The sequence below is a fragment of the Dromiciops gliroides genome, chromosome 5, assembly GCF_019393635.1.
Source record: "Dromiciops gliroides isolate mDroGli1 chromosome 5, mDroGli1.pri, whole genome shotgun sequence".
Classification (NCBI taxonomy): Eukaryota; Metazoa; Chordata; class Mammalia; order Microbiotheria; family Microbiotheriidae; genus Dromiciops; species Dromiciops gliroides.
The window spans coordinates 162,397,050-162,420,848 of NC_057865.1; the positions used below are offsets into that span (position 1 = coordinate 162,397,050).

The 23,799-nt window shown below is 36.1% G+C and overlaps 1 protein-coding gene across 6 annotated transcripts in view; it reads left to right on the plus strand.

Moving 5' to 3' along the window:
* Nucleotides 1–23,799, plus strand: part of DMTF1 (cyclin D binding myb like transcription factor 1) — a 56,802-nt gene that overhangs the window by 17,166 nt on the left and 15,837 nt on the right. For 5 of the 6 annotated variants that reach the window (XM_043965782.1, XM_043965786.1, XM_043965783.1 and 2 more), the window contains 11 exons: nt 247–363; nt 1,372–1,494; nt 2,664–2,758; nt 5,571–5,685; nt 8,953–9,029; nt 12,042–12,199; nt 14,019–14,051; nt 15,402–15,511; nt 17,865–18,093; nt 19,359–19,510; nt 21,141–21,401. In XM_043965782.1, the coding sequence (XP_043821717.1) occupies nt 255–363; nt 1,372–1,494; nt 2,664–2,758; nt 5,571–5,685; nt 8,953–9,029; nt 12,042–12,199; nt 14,019–14,051; nt 15,402–15,511; nt 17,865–18,093; nt 19,359–19,510; nt 21,141–21,401 (1,462 nt within the window). In that variant the 5' untranslated portion in view covers nt 247–254. The remainder of the gene's footprint in view (nt 1–246; nt 364–1,371; nt 1,495–2,663; nt 2,759–5,570; nt 5,686–8,952; nt 9,030–12,041; nt 12,200–14,018; nt 14,052–15,401; nt 15,512–17,864; nt 18,094–19,358; nt 19,511–21,140; nt 21,402–23,799) is intronic. The other variant, XM_043965787.1, reaches the window with a different exon arrangement.

The window sequence follows — 23,799 nt, forward strand, 5'->3', positions numbered from 1 at the left end:
CCTAATTTTAACCCTGGCTAGCTAGGTGCTGATAGTAGGCCATCATTTACTACCCAGAAGAATAAGTGCCTACGGGCACAATCAAATGTAAGCTTTCTTTCCTGAAACCTACCGTGCAGTTGTAATTTCTCATAAGAGACACACAGTTAACAAAATCTCTCAAACATAAGACATGTTTTTGTTTTATCGTGTTTTTATCTAAAGCTTATCCTAAAAAGTTTTAATCTGGTGCCTGTTCTTGTGCAGATTTGAGTATGAGCACAGTTGAAGAGGAGTCTGACACAGTGACAGTAGAAACTGTGAACTCTGTGACTTTGACCCAGGACACAGAAGGGAACCTTATTCTTCATTGCCCTCAGAATGGTATGGAGAATTCACTGATACTTAGTATCTCTAAATAATTAAATCTCTAAATTTGTGAGGTTCATGTCACCTTGGTATTGAGTTAGCCAGGCAGAAATTTAAAGTTAATGCAGTCGGAACAAAGGTCTTCACGTGATTAAGCTTGATTTTGTGTTTCTTTGCATTTTATTTATGACTTTTACCCTGCCACTTTATTCTCAGAAGTTGGTCATTTAGTCGTGATGGCTAAACAAACATTAACACCTTTTGTTGTCATGTACTTCAATTTCAGTAATATAATTTGTATATAGGATGTCCCAAAAGTCTTACTACACTCTTTTTTTTTTTTTTGGTTGAGGCAATTGGGATTAAGTGACTTGCCCAGGGTCACACAGCTAGTAAGTGTTAAGTGTCTGAGGCCGGATTTGAACTCAGGTACTCCTGACTCCAGGGCCAGTGCTCTGTCCACTGTGCCACCTAGCTGCCCCCTTACTACACTCTTAAAGCTTAAAATCCACTAAGACTTTTGGAAGAAACACCCTGTATTAGAAATTAAAGAGATAAAATTAGATTATCCTTATTCTCTAAATTACAACTTAAATAGACTTCCTTTATAAAAATTTGAAGGAATTTCAGGATGTTATCATTTAATCTGCTCTTTTATAATACATTGAGATACTCCAACTTTTCAACTAGATAAATACATTTCCACTGTTGTCTTTATAGACTAAGTAAAGCATTTGCCAGAATGCCCCAAACTGGAGTCCTTTGAAGTAGCACTTTTGCATTATTATTTCCCTTGGTCAGCAGGGCAACAAAGCAAAGGCAGTGATCCTGATAGCATAGAGAAGATGCCTTCTGGCTACTGTCCTCTTCATTCACCTTAGGTTTGGGGAGCTTGGGAACATGGATAGGGAAGATGCTGTCCAGTCTTCTTTGGCTTGAGTCTTAGTTTTTCATTTTTGATCCTTGATTTTAGTTTTTCCTGAGCTTTTTGTTAATAGTGTATTGAATATTTTGTGTTATTAGAGACTGATGAAATAGACTCAGAAGATAGTACTGAACCTCCAAATAAGAGACTGTGTTTGTCCTCTGAGGATGACCAGAGTATTGAGGATTCTACACCCTGCATATCCGTTGTTGCACTTCCACGTAAGTCCTTCGTGTTAAGTATACTATATTCTTTTAGTTTTTAAAATATAAACTTTAAAAATTCATGTGTACACTAGAGCCAGCATTTCTAGATAAAGTCTAAACTGTATCTTTTTTTCTTATTCTGACATGGCCATTAAATTAAATTATGTGAGTTTTTGCTTACAAGGCAGTTAAATCATAATTTTAATTTAATTAATGTTAAATAAGAAGTTAAAAGTTCTCACCATGGATATATTTTGATATCATTTAGGTTAAAATATCTCTGACTCAGAGAAAAGTGTCAGAATCTTTTAAATATACTTATGCAGCATGAAAATAAGTACCTACATGAATAGATATACAGTTTGCATATAGTGTTATTTATTTATTTATTAGATTCAATAAGAAATAAACTTTTTAGCTTTTATTATGAGACTGTGTAGGAAGGCAATAAAAGAGATTTTGGAATGAGTATTCTTTCCTTGTAATGATGTCTCCTTTCATTAATAATCACTTGCTGTGAGTTGATTTAAGAATTTAACTGGGTTTGCCACACAAATAGAGCCATGTATAAGAAATCTTAAGTTGAAATTTTATGAAATTTTAAAATATTAGAGTAATCCAGCATGCTACTAATACTTAATTTCTTGTAAAGTAATTTGACCAGAGTAAACTGCTACCAAGGCCAAAGTTATGGATTCAAACTACATGTTTACCAGTTTGGTTAATTTCATGGTCATAGGCTGAACCCTAATCCTGTTTATGTATGTTCTTACTCACAAATGAGACTAATTGAGATAATAAAGATGAGTCCTAGAAAATCTATCTTTAGCTCTGAAAAAATAACATGAACAACATCAAGGCACAAAAGTAAAACAGTGACACTAAATATATTCAAATACAAAAATTATTACTTTCAGATGTGAAAAATAGATTTATAATTGCTTGGGAGTTATAAAATATGCTTTTAAAAATGGGTATATTAGCACAGTATTATAGATAAGTAGAAGTTCTTTCACCCACTTGGAAGAGTATTGCCCAAGAGTATAATAACTTTATGATAGGAAATAAATGTTCAAATACTTTTTCATTATTGCTTTCATAGTAGCTAGATTTAGCTATCATCATCATATTGATTGCATATATTCTGGAAATTAGTTTTTTTTCTAATTTTAAATCTCTTGAAGTTTCAGAAAATGATCAGAGCTTTGAGGTGACTATGACTGCTACCACAGAGGTGGCAGATGATGAGATTACTGAAGGAACAGTGACACAGATTCAGGTATGGTAAAACTTCCAACTTCGCTCCAAATGGGATTGGCTTTTATCATTGTTGATCTAAGTTTCAATATTAACATCTTTTATTTAAAGACAAACTACAGAATTTTGATCTTAGCTACTATGGTGAGATACATGGGGTAGAAGAGGAAAACCAGGTAAAAAGACTTTGAAGGAACAATAAGAAAGGAGAACCAGATTGGGACTGCCACTGAAGCTAAAGGGAAAAAATATCAAGATGGATATAGTAGTCAAACAATGTAAACTTATCAGAGGATGAAGATTGAGGGAAAAGTCATCGAATTAATGCTTCAGAAGTCCTTGGAGATAATAGTTTAATAATGAAAACAAGTAAATTGTCAAGAGCCTGAGGAATGAGTGCTGAGGAAATTAAGGAAGCTGGCATAGACTCTCCATTCTATAAGAGTGGAAGAGAGTGATTGATCATTTGAGGGGGTAATAGAGTCAAGGGAAAGTTTTTTAGGATAGAGACAACCTGTGCACATTTGGAAGTAAATGGGGTAGACACAAGATTGAAGATCTTAGAATATGCATCTGGAAGGTACCTCAAATGTCTAACTCACTCATTTTACAGATAAGGAAATTGAGACTCAGAGAGCTTATTTGACTTTCCCAAACATTTATCCTCCAGTTGCATGTCCATTGCTCAAGATGAACAAATGTAGGGATGATTAATGGAGCAAAGCCCCAGAAAGGGTAGGATATTGGGGACAATGAAGGAGTTACCAAGGTGATCTTAGGAAGACATCTCATTCTCTGAGACCCAGTGGAAGGAGGAAGGATTAGGGACTATTTGAAGAAACAAGATTTGAGAGGTGAAAGAAGTAAGATTCAGAAATTCAAAATGGATAACTTTAATCTTCTCTGTAAGATAAGAGAGGAGACCAGTTGATCAAGAGTCTTGAGAAAGGATAAAATTTGGAACTTTTTACTGTTTTTTAAGGTGTGATAGGATTGTAACATAGGTGGTAATTATAGTGGATTGTAACGGGTGAGTTTCATTTAATAAGATTTTTTTTTTTAATACCACACATAGCTGGGGTTGGGGAGAGGTAAAGATTGCTGATAATTTCCTGTAGTCATCTTTGTTGAGTTAGCAAAACTGTAGGGGGCAGCTAGTTGGCACAATGGATAAAGCACCAGCCCTGTATTCAGGAGGACCTGAGTTCAAATGCAGCCTCGGACACTTGACACTTACTAGCTGTGTGACCCTGGGCAAGTCACTTAACCCTCATTGCCCTGCAAAAACAAACAAACAAAAACACTGTGGAACTCTATAGCATGCAAGTCCGGTCTTCTTAGTAGATTACTTGAGGGGTCCTTGAGTCTATAAAGATTCAAACCTGAAATAAATGGTGCACATGAATGTAGTATTTGGAGGAATTTAAGAGAAATTATGTTTCTAACCTGGTTTTCCCCATGCTATCTTTTTAAATCTTTGTTTCCATTGATAGTTTTGTTTGTACTTCATCTTCTTTTCTGAATATATCCCTCCCCACTTCCTCTACCCAGCAAACCATCCCTTATAACAGTTTAAAAACAAACAAGCAGGGGGCAGCTAGGTGGCGCAGTGGATAAAGCACCAGCCCTGGATTCAGGAGTACCTGAGTTCAAATCCGGCCTCAGACACTTGACACTTAGTAGCTGTGTGACCCTGGGCAAGTCACTTAACCCCCATTGCCCCGCAAAAAAACAAAAACAAAACAAACAAGCAGTTCAACAGAGCCAGAGCCATTGAACATATCAGTCATGTCTGAGTGTATAGTCCACATTCCATACCCATAGTCCCCCACCTTTGCAAAAAGAGAAGGGGAGGTATACATTCTCATCCTTTCTTTAGGCTTCAGTATGGATCATTATAATACCCAGAATTCAGTTCTTTTATTCTTTCATTTACATTATTGTAGTTAACATATATGTGTGTATCATTTCCCCCGCTTCTGCTTACTTCCAGCTACATCATTTCGTTTATAAAGTCTTGACATGCTCTTGTTTGAATTCTTCATAATTGTCATTTCATATGATATGATAAATATACTATTACAATCATGTGCCATAATTTCTTTAGCCTATCCTCAATTGGTATTGTCCATGTTATCTTAAGATTTAAGAATCCCAAAGAAAAAATTCAAAATAAAATTTTTTTGATTTACTTTATAGTAATACTTCAACAGAGAGATTGAATTCAAACTACACAATCCATTGGAAGTTTAATGACTTGTCCATGGTCATAGAGGTTATAAGTAGAATAGCCAAGATTTGAACCTAGGTCTTCTAGTTCAAAAAGTTCTTATTAATTTGTAAAAATGAACCATTGCACACAGTGAAATGACAGAAAGGAAAATACAAACAATTTTAACTTCACATTAAATAAAAACATAAGTAAATGTTTGCTTCACTGAATCATTTCCTATAAGTAATTAGTAAACAGTAGCATAGTAGCTACATTGCTATACATGAAGTGCCTCAGCCACTTCATAATTGTATGACCTAAATCACTCTGAGCCTCAGTTTCTTCAAGAGTCTATCTTCCTGAATTATTGTAAAGATAAAATGAAATAATGTATATTATTTCACAAATTGTAAAGTGCCACAGAAATACTAGATAATATTTTTATTACTCCTTTAGAGCAAATTATTTTTATTATCCTTCATAATCATATCTCATTCTTAATTTCCATAAGTACTTCCCATTGTTTTAATAAAAAATGCCATTTATATCTGGAATTACAGAACAGCAGAATCATAAGACATTAGTTGAGTTAATAATCTTTTCTTCATATTTTCCTTAAAAGATCCTACAGAATGAACAGTTGGATGATGTGTCTCCCTTAGGCAATGAAGAAGTTTCAGCTGTTAGCCAAGCTTGGTTTACTACTAAAGAGGATAAGGATTCACTAACTAACAAAGGTAAGATACTCAGTGACTTTGATCCTCCCTACCTGTGGGAAATGGAGTGAATGAAATCTAGGGTTCTCTGAAACAAACCTTCAGATTTCTAATTGAACATCTCAAATTAGATTAAATATGTCCCTGAATGAAGCAAAAAAACAAATTTAGCATTTTTTCCTTCACTAACTGGTGACTGAAAACATTTTCTTTTCTCTTATGCACAGAGGAGTAGCAAGGCTGAATAATGTAGTTGCCAGTTTGCTGCTATGGCAACATGAATTAAGGTCAAGTTGTTGTTTCATGAGTACTTCATGAGTATTGCTTCAGTGCTACTTTGGTCTGATACTCATCTGGTTATTCTTTGTATGTACTGTTTGCACTACTGGTTTGTTGATGAGGGTGGATCTAAGAACTGCTAAGGTAGAAAGTCAGTATTGGAATGAATATAGCTGTGAGTTGATGAAGTGTGTGGAAAGGAGAAAAAGGAAACTAATAAAGCATAATATAATAGAGTATCAGTGACTCAGATTTTAAAACCATTATTGAACATTGTGCCACTAGGATGTTGGTACTAAATTACACATGAATGTATGTATGCCATATCCAGCTTTAGAAAGGAATTAACTGCATATATGATATTGGAAGAATAATAACTAACTACAAGAGATATTTTAATATATGCCATAGCCTCTTTGGGATGTGTTTGTTGTTCTTAATAATTATTTTTAAAATTAAAGTAAATTTAAACATTAATAAGTATCAAACATACCACCTAGAAGGGCCTTCCTACAAGTTTCGTAAGCATCATTTTAGCAAAAAATAGAACTAGACCTCCAAGAAGACCTGTCTCCCCTCTTCCCCAGTAGTATGAAGATGACTGGCTTCTTGGAGATTGTGCTAATGGAGCACAAGCTGTGTCAGATTCTCCCACCCTGGAAAGATTTGAAGTATGGCTCTGGATGTATATATCTGCTGCTTACCAAGGACCAGACTAGCTAAGTAAGGAAAAGCTTATTGCCAGTGGTCTGGTCACATGCCTATGATTTCTTTAGTCATGTCCACCCATGACTACCTAATTCCAACCAAGCCCCCACAGCCATCATGCACGAGAACAATCCTTGTGGAGATGCAACCTGGCAACTGCTTCTGCTAAAGCTGCTGGAGACCCAGAATAAAAAATTCTCACCACCAAAGTCTTTGGCACCATCAGATGGCTCAGAAACAAATATGGCATTCTCAATGGAAATGACACTAAAGAAGATGCATCACCATCTGCTTTGTTACTGAACTCTAAGGATCACCATGCCCTTCGTTTGCACTGAAACTTCCTAATGCATTCACTCCTCTGTTTAGTATATGAACTTGAAAGCAAGAACTTGCTTTTCTGTTTCTATCCCCAGGACATTGTTTTGCATAAAGCAAAGAAGAATACCACGTGCTCTCAGTCCCAGGAGGTCATCAAATAGTTATAGTGGAACAGGAGGCAGTTTTTAGACTATCTATAGATATTTACTGAGTTGTTGATAGTCTAAATGTGAGGTCCATTTCCAGTGATCAAGAAGTAGACATAATACCGAAGAAACTTAAGATGTATCAATCTTGTTTTCCTTGCTATATACAAAATCAAAAGAAAGAAGGAATAGAAGAATGGTTTGTACTTTCTCTTATTAAGTGCTCATGATGATATATTGTGAAATACTTTGCAAATCTTAAAACACTGTATGAATGTTAACTATTATTCTTATTTGAAAAAGACCATGATGAAAATAATTGCAGCTTGGGGTGGCTAGGTGGCGCAGTGGATAAAGCACCAGCCCTGGATTCAGGAGTACCTGAGTTCAAATCCAGCCTCAGACACTTGACACGTACTAGCTGTGTGACCCTGGGCAAGTCACTTAACCCCCATTGCCCTGCCCAAAAAAAAAAAATTGCAGCTTATACACTAATATCTGCTACAAAGAATGAAGAGAGATTTAATAAAGAGAACTCTTAAGATCTTTTAAATTAAGTTAATATATGCTTTGAAATTTAGTGCTTTCAATGCAAAGGAAGGCATAGATAAGAATGACAAAAAAATATAATTAGCAAGTAAGGGATGAGAGAAGCCAAAAAGTTATAGACTATATATATATAGAAGCCTCATGCCCATCCATAGATCAGTCCTTTATTTAAGAAAAGAACTGGAATATATAGGATATGGTGTCTATCAAATAACATAACAAAACATAAAGTTGATTATATTTTAATAGATAGGAAACCACTAATTATTGATGTAGAATTCATTCTTTAATCATCTTTCTGTTTATAGTCACATTACCAGTTTGCTAGAGCAAAGATCAAAATTTATGCAAAAGTAGAAGGATAAAAATGACAAAAGTTCTGAGATATGTAATTATTAAGGATAAAATCAGATAAAATATGGAAACGATATCTGTTTCTATGGAGAGAGTTTCCATGTTGGGAGTACCTCACACTGATGAAATTCCATGTCTAAACTACAACATAAATTCTTCTGGTAATATTGTATGACTGAATCATAAAACACTAGTCTGAGTCACAAGAACTGAAATTGTGAATCACCCAAAGGACAATGGAGAGGTGAATGAATAGTGGAAATGAGCAAGAAGCAACACTTTGCAAATGGAAAATTATGCAGAAGAAGCACTATAAATGATGTCCAGTTTGTGATTGGGAAAGAAGATAGATCGTCTCTGTCCTCTGTTGGTGCATTCATGATGTTAATGCAGTCTGAAGAAAGTCAGCACTTTGAACAGAACCTCTATGGCAATAGTCCTGTAGCAGGGGCAAATATGAATGGGTTGTCATCTGCATCATTAATTGGAAGGAATACCCAAATTAATGAGATCACAGATCTATTCAAAAACTGGAATGTGGAATCAGAAGGATAAGGAAAGTGCCTAATGAAAGGGAATGTTACTTCCCATTAAATTGTTTAAATGTTTCCTTTTTCCTTAAAATCAGCTGTGTGTGTTTGGTATTCTCATTACAAATTTAGGATTTGAAAAGCCAATGTGGCCATATAAATTGATGTAGTTAATATAGATTCTCCCCCCCCCCTTTCCCTCCTTCACAAAATTTTTCATAGAGAAAAATTTTAAGGATGAATAATATAAAACCAGGTAATGTGAAAGCAAATTTCTTTAGGAAGTTGGGATTTTTTCAGATGTTCATTTGTCTGTTTTACAAATTTAATCACTCATAACTTTGTTACTCTTGGTAGCAAGCAATAACAGTTTACATGACATTGCTTATTGTTTTTTTTAGGGCATAAATGGAAGCAGGGAATGTGGTCAAAGGAAGAAATTGACATTTTAATGAGTAATATTGAACGTTATCTAAAGGTATCTATTATAATGTATTTTTATGTTTAATTCATTTAATCCAACAAATCATTCAAATAAAATTAAAAATGATTAAGCATAAAACTATAACCTCTAAGTCAATTATCATTTGTTTATATTACCTTTAACAAAATAATAAAAACATTCTGTTTGCTTTCATGTACCCTTCTCATCCCTTTTTTCTTTTGTATATTTTTTCCAGATTTTGTTGCCATTGTTATTGTTCCTTTTTTATTTTACAGACATTGTCAATGATTATTTGTTTTGAATCTGTTTTGTCAACTATATCACTTTATATAAATCTTCCTCCATTTCTTCAAATTTTACTTTTCTTGATATAACATTTCATTGTTGTGATATTTTTATATTTCATTAATCAGATTTGTTTGTAAAAAAATTAAAACATAATTTAAACACAAATATCCCTAGGAATTTATAGTTATTTGCAATATTAGGATTCATTAGCATAATATATCTTCATAATTCTAATGTACATGGTCATGATTTTGAACTACCTGAAAATTTTGCTTCAGATTTCAAGTCTGAACATTCCTTGCTAAAGTACTTCTGCTATCACAGCTTAAGAATTGGCTTGTAAATTCTTAGTATCTTGTCAGGACTTTAAAGCATATCCAGTGATTTAAAGATTATGTAAAGAACCTATACTTTGTGGAATCCATTCAACTCATATGCTCTTAAAGCCAAGAATTTAATTCTCCTCTTTGACCTCAAATTAGGTCTAACTTGTTTAGAAAGAGTTGTGATTGCTTCTCATGTGAAGGCATAGCTACCAGCTATTGGATTACCTCAGAAATGATGGTTCACCAACCCTATTAGGTCCAAAATCGAGGGGATTTGCTGATAGGAGATATTTGGAGTTCAGAGAAAGAGAAGGGAGCTACCATAGAATCGTAGAGAGAATAATTCTAGCCATTATCCTCTAGCTTAATCAATCAACATATTTCTTGAGTGTCTACTGTGTGTTAGGTACTGTATAGATGCTGTAGGGGATACAGAAAATATGAGGCTTGTACCCTATCCTCAAAGATCTTATAGTCTTAACTAAAGAGATAAGATGTATACTTCTTCAGCTTCAATGATCTGTGATTTTGTCAGCGTGGATATTCCCTCCACCTATGCAAATAACAACTCCACAGTATACTAATGGTCTTTCAGAGCTCCTTTGGCCAAAAAATTCATCACCCTACAGGCAACTTGGTAATGAGTTTCTTCAAACTTAGTTACATTGGTCCTTGGACAACAGACATCATCTTTGGACCTATACTTGAAGCCTTTCTAGCTCGGAAGGACCTGCCAAAACTGACAATCAGCTGTCATAACTTTCAAAAATCCATCAGAATAAAGCTTTAGTGAGACATATATGTATATAATTATTATAATTAAGTTTACAACAATGACTGCCAAATGAGTGAACCAGCTTGCAAGTGCTTTAGGAGCTCTGAGGAAGGCAACAGTGATGTCCCAAGTTTCTCCTGCTCTTCCATCAGATTCTCAATATAACTCAACTTGGAAATCTGCTTTGTAGTTTTTGCTCTTCCCATGTATAGAAAGGAACATTAGTGTCTCAAGCATACTCTCTGAATAAGATGAACCTTATATCAAAATTCAGTACTTTATGCTCTGCAGAAATTAATCTAAATGCAAATATATACAATTTCGACTTTCAGCGTAGGCCCTTAGGTTTTAAGTGACCAGTAGTTAAGAAGGACAACACAGAGACTACATTTACCCAAAACTACAGAGAGAAAAAAGTTGAGTCATAAAATGAAGGTACTAAAGTGTTACCAAATGACCCACTGGCAACTTTGCCAGGAATAACAGTACTAAACATATTTTTAAAGGGGCTGTGCACTTAAGGTAAGCAGCACAGTGTGGTTGAAAGAAAATCTGTTGTCTAGACTCAGCTCTCTGACCTCAGTCAAGTCGTTGAAACTCCGTGGATTCCAGTATTCTCACCTCTAAAATGATAATTCCCATCTGTGTGATTGAGGGAGAAAGACAATGCAGGGAGATGAACCAGCTGAGTCACTGCAGTCATCCAGACTAGAACTTAATAAATGTTTGGACTAAAATGGTACCTATGAAAATGGAAAAGAAGCATTGGGAAAGGATTGAGGAATAATTGACCTGGATTTAGAGAAAGAGCGTAGTCATGAATGACCCCCAAGTTTTCCATCTTGGGTTCTTGGAAAAAATGATTGATAGAAATAACACTGTACAGAGCTGGAATTGGCTCATGAAAAAAGAAAGAGCCTGGTTTTTTAAACACTTGTTATTACAAATGTGCTTTTTTTAGACTGCTTTACAGTGACTTCTTCTCCAGAAGAGTCCTGTTAGTTCAGTCAGCACCTGATACCTAGGATAGTAGAAAAAAGCTCCAGACCTAAGTACCAGTACTGGTTTGGCTACTTCCTGTCAGTATGACCTTGGACAAATCACTTACCCTCTCTGGGCTTCAGTTTCTTTATCTGTAAAATGAAGTAGTTGTACCTCTGAGATTCCTTATAACTCTAAATCTCTTACCTCTCCTCTGTCTCATGTTTTGAGTAACATGAAAGGTAAAAATAACTACAGTAAACCAAGAGCAGATTCCTCTTGAGAAATAGGTTCTTGGTGTTCAATTTATATCCCAGTTCTATCTGCAGAGGTAGACAACAGGAGCTTAATAAATGTTTATTGAATTAAGAGGCAGATACAGCTTTATGGAAGATCATCTGTTTAGAAAATGTTTTAAATTCATAATTTTAAAATGCATTTGACACCTTTTATTTGTAAAATGAAGTTGCTATCATTTATTTTTCATATTTTTTTAATTTCTTTTTTTTTGCATCATTTTTAAGTTTGTCAGTGACTTTTCTGATAACATGGTGTATAGACATTGTTTTTCTAAGTGGCATAATTGAGATTAAAAATGACAGACTTAGGAAATTTAGTATGGTTGCATGCATTTGTATCCGAAATCCCTAAATCAAACAAATGTAACCCATTTAGGCACGTGGAATAAAAGATGCCACAGAAATCATCTTTGAGATGTCAAAAGATGAAAGAAAAGATTTCTACAGGACTATAGCGTGGGGTCTGAACCGGCCTTTGTTTGCAGTGTATAGAAGAGTCCTTCGCATGTACGATGACAGGAACCATGTGGGAAAGTATGAAAATGGAAACCTTTAATACTACATGTTGTGACTAATGACTAGGAACAAATACATTTGGAAATGTCATGTCTTATAAGTGGCGGTAAGAGGTATAACCAAGGTCCAAACAAGAGGCCAATCTGAATTTATACTAGAGCTTTACCTATTATTATGAATCCTACATTTATCATTTGTATTGTGAGACCAAAACTACCTTTAGACAAAGCCCCTTTTGTTAGTAACAGAATCCTCCTGCCCAAGGTCCAGATCTTAACCTGTCTCATATTGAATTCTGATTTGTTGCTAAAGGTAACAAATTTAAAGTGCAGTAGTTGGTAAAATATGAGAATAATTCTTCATAATTCGGAAGCCAAGATTTTCTACACTCCCTTTTCCATAGATGGACATTTTGAAGTCAGAGGTTTTTTACAAAATTAAAGTGGAAAAAAGTAACTGTGAACAAAAGCAGGCAAAGAATTAGAAGATATATATTGTTCATGGTGACAGGTTGTCCAGAAAAAGTACAAGAGATATATTTTTGTTTAAACGTTACTATTGCTACATGGAAATTTTAGAAATTATTTTCATGAATATTGTTCAGATCTTGAACTCTAGGCACATTTGCCAGTCTGGCTTATGCTACTTTTTCTCCAGATATTCAACTCCATGATGTGAGCACATTTTAAAAACTAAATGTATATGCAAGAAAAGAAATTGTGTTTCCATGGCAGTTGAGAAGGAAGAATAAAGAATGTTGGGCTTTTTGATTGACTTGATATTTTAAAAATGAGCAACTTATTGGCAAATTGGCAAAGTGTTTTGAATACAATATTGTAGCACTGAGTTGTTTAATAACTAGTTACTGAGACAACCTTCAAATTAGAGCAAAAGCTTATCAAATGGTCAAATGTAAAGAAGCTGGCTGGAATTTTACTTTTTGGGGGCCAATGTTGGAATTTGGTACTATAGATTTTCTGTCTCCTTCCCTCTTTTTTTCTTTTTCTTTTTTTTTTCTTTTTTTTTTTTTTTTGGCAGGACAATGAGGGTTAAGTGACTTGCCCAGGGTCACATAGCTAGTAAGTGTCAATTGTCTGAGGCTGGCTTTGAGTACAGGTACTCCTGAATCCAGGGCTGGTGCTTTATCCACTGTGCCACCTAGCTGCCCCTCACCTTCCCTCTTTATGGAATAGTTATGGTTTCAGAAAAACAATTTACTTAAAAATTAAGGTGAGGAAAAAATGTGGGTATAAAAGCCTTGGTTAAAAGTTAGAAAAACATTTTAGATGAAGAATTTCCTGAAGAATATTAAACATATGGTATCCTATGCCAGACCTAAGTTTGTGACTTACAGTAAGGAAGTATCGTATATGTACTGGCACCTTTAAAAAATGAAACATGCTTATTAACCCTGACTGTTTAATCAAAGCAGATTTTCTTGTTGAGTTGTTTGGTTTTTTTTGTTTTTGCGGGGAAGTGAGGGTTAAGTGACTTGCGCGGGGTCACACAGCTAGTAAGTGTCAAGTGTCTGAGGCCGGATTTGAACTCAGGTCCTCCTGAATCCAGGGTCAGTAGAGTTGGGGGGTTTTTGTTTTTTTAAAGAAAAGAAAAAAAGTCACGTTCACATTCATTTTGTAGTTTTCCTACTCACTAAACTCCTTTAAAAGTTATGATTATGTTAACAAAAGTAGATTTGTCTTAATAATTGTCTTTACGTTTTTATCTCTTAGTGTTTATAAATTGTTTTCTTACATGAGATTGATTTTTATTAAGGTTTTTATCTCTGTATTCTTCCATACTAACTTATTCTTTAAATTTCTCTCTTGGCATTCTCCAGGTATACTCCTGAAGAAATTGAAAAACTTAAGGAGTAAGTTGTTTTGTGTTTGTTTTTTTCAACTAATAAAGTCTGATATACTTTTTTTATCTTTTGTTTTGAAAAGCTTTTGAAAGCTTTGGACATTTTAAGAGATTTTTGGAGTGCTGTGAGTGTTGATTTACTGGCCCTAGAAGGGAGTTTAAGAGTTGAAAATCATATTTTGCTAATTGATAAAGCAGTGACTGAAAATGCTGTTTTCCTATTCTGAAGTATTGTGTAGCTTTCAAAGCACTTACAAATAATGTTCTTATTTGATCCACACTGCAGCCTACCAAAGTTTTTACAGAATGTATTATAATATCCATTTTACAGATGAGAAGACTAAAATTTAGGAAAGTCAAGTGATTTTTCCGTGGCTAACAATGACAGAGTCAGGACTAGAATTCAGACCTTTCAGTCCTAATCATTTTCTTCCCCGATCTCATTTTTTGTTTCTTTAGAAGTAGATCCACTTGTGACTCCAGTGCTTATGCTATTCAACTTCCCTAAAAGTAGCTATACCTATAAAGAACTAGTGACAAGCATGTCTTCTAACTCCGATATTGAAACAAAAGCCAAGTTTATGCCTTGTGATTTCATGTATAATGATGGCTTGGCAAACATTGCTGATGTGTGTGCTGTTTCCTAGCAAAAAACCACTGTGGTTATTCATAAGTCACCCAAGGCACAGTTTAACCTTGTGTGTTATGGCAATATTTTATAGACGAAACAGGAAGGAGCCTTAGAGATAAGTCATCTAGTCCTCCTCCCTTGTAACTGAGACCCAGAGAGGTGATGCCTTGCTTAATTATACAGCTGGCAAAGAGTAGAGCTGAGATTCTTGTCTACCCAGCGCTTCTGACTTGAAATCCAGTTCTCTTTCTACTATGGTACTTCTACCTTAATGGAGTAGTGGTCTTATAACATTAGAAGATGTTAGAAATATTTAAGGATAAATTCTGTTATACAGTATTGGGCCAGAAAGATAAGAAATCAGAGTACAAGTAGAAAAAGAACAAATGAAGACTACTAAAAAAAGAAAATTATCTGGAGATACCTGGGAGATCATATGAATATAGCAGTTGTGGGCTAAGGGGAAATTTTGGTCTTTTTTGAAGACATATCCAAGTTACTTATTTCTTCTCTGACCCAGGAAAAAGGCAATTGCTGCCTGTTTTTTCACCCACAGACAACTGTGGACCCCAAAAAAAAGGCCACACTTTCAAACATTGGCTCTCAAAGTATTGCTGCCCACAACTTCCAAACCAGTCATATGGGAAGAAGAAGAATGAAGAATAAATGATGAAATAAAAAGGGAGAAAACAATTGAACCAAATGCTGATTGGCAGACTCTTGTTTTAGGCTCCGGATAAAGCATGGCAATGACTGGGCAACAATAGGGGCGGCACTTGGAAGAAGCGCATCCTCGGTCAAAGATCGATGCCGGCTGATGAAGGATACCTGCAACACAGGTACTGCCTCAGTGTTCTGAAGGGTGTGAATTTTAAACCCTGTTTGGTCCTTTATGTAGAAATACATCACAAATCTGTTCTGTGGAGAAGTCTTCCCATCCCCCTTTAGTATAAAGCTCAGAGGCTAATTTCTCTCCCCTAATACACATTGCGTTTTTTGTTTCTTTAGAAGTAAGTCAAACTGGCTTTTTCTGGCCAATCATTTTCTATAGCTTTTTTTCTGTATGAGTTAAAATCATTCAGAACAATGTAGAATTTCCTTATTATCAAAAGGAATTGGAGGCAGGGAATCCATTTTGCATTTGAGGCAAGTATGAGGTATTTCCTGCTCAGAAATTTCTTTTATTTAATAAGTGATTTCCACTGAATTCATACTTGGCTTTTGTTTAAAATGGGTCATTTCCCCATACCAGATTGCAATGGGAATGGAGGACAATACATTTATTAGCCTTCAGTCTCTCCCCTTTCCTATTTTATTCTTAACTTCATTCTTCTGCCAGTTTTACATATTTTCTGAGCTGCAGATAGAGAACCCCAGCTGCAGGCTATATTTTGGTCTTTCCTTCCCAACTTGAAAAAATGGAAATGAAAATACCTCCATTTCAGGAATGCCATTCCCCTACATTTGATTCACCAGCCACTTAATAAACTTTATGGGCAGATGACTGTTTGGGGTGAGTTATGCGGATTAGTTAAGACATAATACCTGCTTTTATGGAGTTGAACTTTCTAGAAGGAAAATATAAATACATAGGTAACAGTGGTACAAGTTAATAAGTGTATGGGAAAGGTATAAGTACATATTTATATAAGATTTTTAAAAGCATGCATTGCCAGTTAGATAAAGGAAGTCCTTCTGGAGTATGTAGCATTTTGAATTGCATTTTAAAAGACCAGTAGGAATTTCACAAGTAGAAAAGGAATAGGAAATTTTAGGTAGCAGGAACAAGCAAATGAAATTATGAAGGTATGGCCTGTGGGAAAGCAGGAGACCCTGCAGTGCAGTTGTACTACAACTGTGCAGACTCCATTATGAATAATGGAAATTGGGGGCAGCTAGGTGGCACAGCGAATAAAGTACCAGCGCTGGATTCAAGAGTACCTGAGTTCAAATCCAGCCTCAGACACTTGACACTTACTAGCTGTGTGACCTAGACAAGTCACTTAACCCCCATAGCCCCGCCAAAAAAAGAATAATGGAAATTGATCTGAAGGGGAAAACATATAAGAATAAGGTTAGAAAGGTGCTATGGGTTCAAATTATGGCCAACTTTGAATGTCAGGTGAAGCAGTTTGAACTTAACTGGAGAGCATTAGGAAGCCTTGGAAGGGCAGTCAGTGACATCACCAATTCTGTGTGTAAGAAAAATTAGTGTGGCAAGATCTAAAGGAAGGCATTAGAAGGAGAAAAGAGTATGGCATGGGGAGAGTGAGTAGGAGACTAAAGTAACAGTCCAACGAGGTAGTAAGAGTGGTAACAATGAGAATAGAGAGGAAAGGAGACAGATGATGAAAAATTACAGAAGTGGAGCCAAATGGCACTAGCTACATGAATGAATGAATGAAGGTTTTGGGTTGGACAAGATGATCTCACAAATCTCTTACTGTTCTGAAATTCTGTGCTTCTGGTCTCTTCTGTAGCCCAGACCATAAAAGAGCTATGTAGACTTAGTGTCGTCATTTCAAGCAGGAAACACATATAGGCAGAACTTCCTTGGTCTCTTATGGAATATGCAGTATCCTATTGATAATACAACATGAGGCACAGAGTAGCTCTAAGGTACTGACAAGTAGAGACTGTCATAAATAGTATAAATGACAAATCTAATTATGAATTGTTAGAATCTCAATTTCTAGTCATCCTATCCAAATCTGGGTGACTATCTAGAAATCATTGACCTTGACCAGAGCTATAGAGAGAGTCTTATCTATGGCCAGTATTAAAATTTTGCTTTCCTTGCTTAACCCTCCCTGTGTTTATTGCATTCTACAATATATGATTTTAAATTGATGGAAATTTCTGAGTAGGTTTTGGTATAGGAGCTACATAGAATTGAATAGAGAGTGCACAGCAAAAACTAGTTGTACATTTTGTGAGCTTCTCTTTTTAAATGTAGTTGTTGAACTAATTTTGGCTGCTCTCCCTGGGAATGTTAATTCTTCTTGGTATACTTAATACCTTGGGGCAAATTTCACCATTGATGTAGGTGTCCTTGGCAACCCCTGAATGGCTTGTCCAGAAACTAAACTGCAAGTATCCATGTGCTTCTTTCAGTCCTTGCACAGAGAGTGATGAAAAAAATAAAGCAGGAGACAGGTAGTGGTGGTAGCCTCGTTGATTTCCTTCTTTCAGGGAAGTGGACAGAAGAGGAGGAGAAAAGGCTGGCAGAGGTGGTTCACGAACTGACAAGCACCGAGCCAGGTGACATCGTCACACAGGGGGTATCCTGGGCAGCTGTGGCCGAACGAGTTGGGACCCGCTCAGAAAAACAATGTCGCTCAAAGTGGCTCAACTACCTGAACTGGAAACAGAGTGGGGGCACAGAGTGGACCAAAGAGGACGAAATCAATCTCATCTTGAGGTTTGTGACCTACCACCTCCTGCAGGTCATAAAGTCTTGATTGGCCATCTTTTTTCTGTTTTCTTGGATGTGTAAGGACAGAAAATCATCCTTCCCATAGTGACCTGATTCATTTGAGTTGCTAAGTACTTGATATTGAGCTATTTTTTGTTTTGTGTTCTGTTCCTTTTTAGTGAATTTAGTGCCCGTGCAAGGTACCAGATTGAAGGCCTGGAGACTGAAGTCCTCTCTCTATCCACAGAACAGGTATGGCACAGGCAGCGGCAGTGCAAGCTTTTCCACTGTCCCATTATTGTGCCTCAGTCCTGGCCTGGAGGGACCATGGTTAGGGGGAAGAGGGTTGTTCAGTCTCCACGCCCTTCAATCCTTGGCTGCTCTGCTGAGGTGGCCACGAAGGGAGTTTACCCAGTCATGAAAAACTAGACTGAAAAAAATGCCTCCATTTCAGACAAGCTGCATATAGCTTTAAAATACAGAGTAACTTCATTTAGTCACTCAGCCACCCTAACCTGTATGTGAACTAGATAACTGTAGGGAAAAGGCTTTTGATTACTAGATCAGTCCTACAGATACTGAAGTGTTTTTCTTAATTTAAAGATTTTTTTTAAAACCACTTAGCTTAACCTTAAAACTGAATGACTTGAGTGGGCAATGAATCTTAGGCAAGGACAAAACATTAAAGAACTCAATGCTATGCTATTAGATGTGTTTTCAATATTGATAATCAGTCTAATTATGTTTTTTAATGGCAAAAGATGAACAGACTTCATCATAGCCTCCAAATATAGTCATACCATTTTAGGTAATACTTTTACCTTGAATTTTTTTTTTTTATAAACAACTCATTTTACAATGTTTCTCTGGTATAAACCACTATCCATTTTTTCAGTTGGAAAGACTGACACCCAGGAAAACAGTTACCTTGTTCAGGGTCATAGTATCAACCAGGTACAGAGCACAATTAAAATTAGGCACTGGTAGTGCTCTAAACTCTAAATAGCATCTCCTTATCTACACAATGATACATTTGAATACATACAACCTTCTAACCATTTACAATTAAAGTCATTCATTGTAGCTCTGGAATATCTGGCCTGCATCTGGAATCCTTTCCCCAACAACTTGGCAGGACATCTTGTTAACATCTTACCTCTCCCATGATCTCCAGTGCCATTGGGCAGTCATAGAAAAAACAAATACGGGTAGGGTTCCCATTAGTCTCAAAGGGCAGCACCTAACAGACACCCATTTTTGTGACCTGTCAGGATAGCAGAGCTTGATGTGGCTGATGAAAATGATATAAACTGGGATCTACTAGCCGAGGGATGGAGCAGTGTCCGTTCACCACAGTGGCTCCGAAGTAAATGGTGGACCATCAAAAGGCAGATAGCAAACCACAAGGATGTTTCATTCCCTGGTAATGTATTCATTAGGTGTGCCTAGCCTTTGATTCTGTTGTCGTCATGGACATTTATTGGTGTAAATAAGGATCCTATATGATCATAATGCTCAGTACTATATAGCCACAAAATGCTGATCATTAGGGCTGAAAGTTAAAAATTTGTTCTAACTTTCTGTTGCTGGATGGAAGGGCATCTCATTTCAAAAAAGCATAAATTTAAATCCTTAGTTGATCTGCTTATACTAAAACATTTATTTTTACCACTTTTTCCTGAAATGTAATGGTAACAGTGGTTCTGTCATGTGTCTAACCAGTCATTCACTCAGGAATGATTGCAGTCCCTAGAGGTATACAGGAACTCCAGTCATTCATCTTGTGTTAGTATTGGGACTTTCAGTGTTCCCACCCTTTATTTATCTATAGTTCCAAGCTATAAATAATACTTTCCATTTTCTTCTTCAAAAAAGGGTAATATATCCTTGAAATGCTTAAAGCTTCTAAAAATCAGAAGTTTGTGTTTTACATATTTAAAATTCAGGGTTTATGCAAAGAATTTTTTTTTCTGAAAAGCTATAAATCAGTTTTTAGTCAGCAGTATCACTTCAGATAACCTGAGGAAGCTTGCTCTTTAAAGGAGTCCTAATTTTACTCTTTTTTTTTAATAGAAAGTAAATTAATTTTCTAAAACACTTCCAAAAGAATTTTCACACCTTAATTTGTTACATGTAAATTCCAGGTTTTCATATGGGATTATGATTAAAGTCGCGTATACCAATATGATCAACTTTCTGTGCCCCCCATGACAACATCCTTTTTTCCCAATTCAAAAACTGAACTGTTAGACTCAGGTTTTCATTGGAAAATTGAACTGCAGTCTGTGCATTTTGAATGCTAATTAAAGTTATGCCCCCTTTTTAACATCTTGCCATTTTCCAAAGAAAATCCAAACACAGAAAAGAAATGATAAATGGTTTGCTGGTAAACATTTAACTGTAGCTTTTTAAAACCAGGAGCTAAGGCAAAATGGTGAATGACTATTATGTAATATGAAACTAGGCAAAATTTGTAGCATTAGCAGAAGAGAGGGAAGGGAATCCAGACAGCTTTTCATAAATAGTAGAAGAGACAGAGTCTACAGAGGTATCCCTTAGTGACTGCAGTTCTGTGATCAAAGAATTTGCCATCTCCTTGTGCTAGCACTGAGGTTACCAGCTACCATGAGGGGATGTGGTAAGCAGAAAGCTGACTGCTGATGTTGCTCCTCAGTAGTCAGATATCCTAAGGTCTTTGTACATAGCCACACTTAAGTTTGTTAATTTTTTAATAAAAATCTTGTTAAAAATGTGTAGGGCCCTTCTCAAAGAATATAAAAAATAATCATTTTGCCAGTTGTCAAATGCTAGACAGATTCGGTTCATATATTTCACAAATACCTATTTTTAACGTCAAAGTGTTAAATAATAAAGGCAACATTAATATTTCATTAATAAAAATGTGCTTAGCTAAGAAACATCTCAGCAAATGCAGTTTTTCAAATGTTTCATTAATGTATGTGTAATATTTGACATCTAGTGAACAAATTATTTATTCCAAATACTTTCCCTCCTCACCTCATCCCTTCCTCCCACCTCCCTTGCTTACTTAGATGGTGATGTCGGCGAATCAATGTTCTTTTTGTCTACCCATCTCCCTTCAGTCTTGATAAAAGGTCTTAAACAGTTGCACGAGAACCAAAAAAACAACCCAACACTTTCGGAGAACAAATCAGGCCCCGGAGTTCCAAACACTAACACCAATTCAAGCGTTCAGCATGTTCAGATCCGCGTTGCCCGCTTGGAGGAGAATACGGGCATCTCTCCAAGTCCCATGACAGCTTTGCAGATTCCTGTCCAGATCACTCATCTTTGTAAGTGCCTGCCCTTTTGACTTAATAGTACTGTTACTAATAACAGCTGATAGAGTGCTTTAGGTCTATAAAGACCTTTATATGCATCATCCCATTTGATCTTCACATCAACTCTGAGAGAGACAGGTACTAATAGTAGAGCTTTTTATCCCCATTTTACAGATAAGGAAACTGGGGCTTAGAGAAGTTAAGTGAATCCTTCATGGTCACACAACTAGAAAGGCAGGATTCAAGTCTATTTCTCTCCAGACTTTTAGCTAGGTCCGACATTCTGTGCTACCTCTTGAGTCATCCAAATCTAAATGGGTTAAGAAATGACTCTGAGTACTTTGGGAAATCTATAGAGTCATTGTCATTTAAAGGCACTAGGGAGTTTTTAAAAGTCAGTTATTTAGTATGTAAATGCTCAAAATGATCTAGACATTAGGAAGGTTTTCTTATGACAGTAAATTAGGAATTAAATAGCATTCAGCCAATGAGCATTTATTGAGTATCTGCTGTATTGTAGACACTGTACTAGACCCTGGTGATACAAATGGGAATGGTTTAGGAAGGAAAATAATGGCATCATCCCCAAGATGATGTTAAACAGGAATTTGGAGATGCAGGACTAAAACTGAGGAGAAAGAAGAGAGCTGGTTTCATAGACTTGGGAAGTGTTTGCACAAAGATGATGAGTGAATGCATTGGAGCTGATGGGATCATCAAGGGAGAGCTTGGGGGTGAGGGGGCAGGGAGAAGGACCCAAGATAGAGTACTGAGATATGTGGACAGAACCTTGTTACAAAAACCCAGAGAGAAGAAAAAGGGGTTAGGTTAGGAAGGATGATATCAGTAAAGATATTATTGATGACTTAGGAAAGAGCGATTTTAGTCAGATGGTGAGAATATAAGCTAGTTCGCAAGGGTTTGAGGAACAGTTTGGAAGAAAATGGAGACAACAAGTATAAATTAGCTTTTTTAGGAATTTGGCTTTGAAAGGGAAGAGAAATATATAAGCATACATAAGAAATATATAAACATAAGGGTATGATAGGATCAAGTCATGGGGTTTTTTTTGTTTTGGGTTGTTTTTTTTTAAAGGATGGGGGAGGTTTCATTATGTTTTTAGGCAGCAGATAAAAAGAGGTTGAAAATTAGGGAGAAAGAGCAGATAATTGCAGGTTTCTGGAGGAGATGGGAAAGGCTATAAATAATGGTACAAGAAGTAGAGGTATTATTGGCAAGAAGGGCCACCTTATCCCCTGAAATTGGGGCAAAGGACAAGGGCCGAAGTGGGTAACACTAGGATGATTTGAAATGTGGAATTGGAGAAGAAAGGGAGTTCCCCATGCATGGCCTCGACTTCTTCAATGCAGCACGAGGCAAAGTCTTGTAACAGACACTTTCCTGAAGCTCAGAGATGCATTCTATGTAACTCCAGACTTAGTTTAATAAAGAAATGACTTGGTCAAATCCCTTTGGGTAGAAGCTCAACAAAGAATCACAAATGGAGGAGGAGCTTGAGTGGTAGATTGGAAGAGAGGAATAAACATTTTCTTCTGGAGACAACTTTAGGGCATTCTTTTAAGCCAAGCAACCAGTTCTTATGCATGGGGCGGGGGGGTTGCTTTGTGGTCCTTAGCCTCTTTTGTAGACTTTGTACAGCAAAGTCCAGAAGAGGAATGGTCTTCTTAGGGAGGGAGTTAGCTTCTCCCTCATCGAGAGGTCTTCAGGTGAAATCTCTTTATGAGCTCTTCTTAGGGATGTTCTAGAGGAAATTTCTTTTCAAGAATTAAGAAGTCTCTAAGGTCCCTTCATACTCAGATTCTTTAAAAGCAATATTTGTACAGATGGGAATTTTTTGTCAAGACCTAGGGCATGCTGTACTGTACACATCTTAGTTTCTTTCCATTATCAAAATACCTTTTTTTTTTTTAAAGAAGAAAATGGGATCCTGAAATTTAGTTCTGCTTATGTGTTGCTGCTATTTTTTTAGATAGTAAATAAAAAGCAGAATGCTAAGCTCCAACTTAGGAGATCTAGGTTCTCTTCCTCATTTTGCCACTAATTAGTTGTAACATCGGAAAAGTCACTTAATTTATCTGTACTTCAATTTCCGTTCTGTAGGAATACTACCTGCCCTACCTACCTCATAGTTGAGTAAAGATGAAATGAAATTACATGTTTGAAAGTACTTGGGAAAATGTTTATACAGATGCAGAATGGTGGGTACTGGAGTCATCTGTGCCTTGGCAGTAAACTCACTACTCAATTGTGACTTGGTATAATTAGGAAGCAAAGAATTTCTTTGGTACGATTCACCAAATATTTGTTGAGCACTTGTTCTACACAAACACTATATACAAGGCACTGCATGGAATCAAAAGACATTTAAGTTCCTTCCCTCAAGGACCTT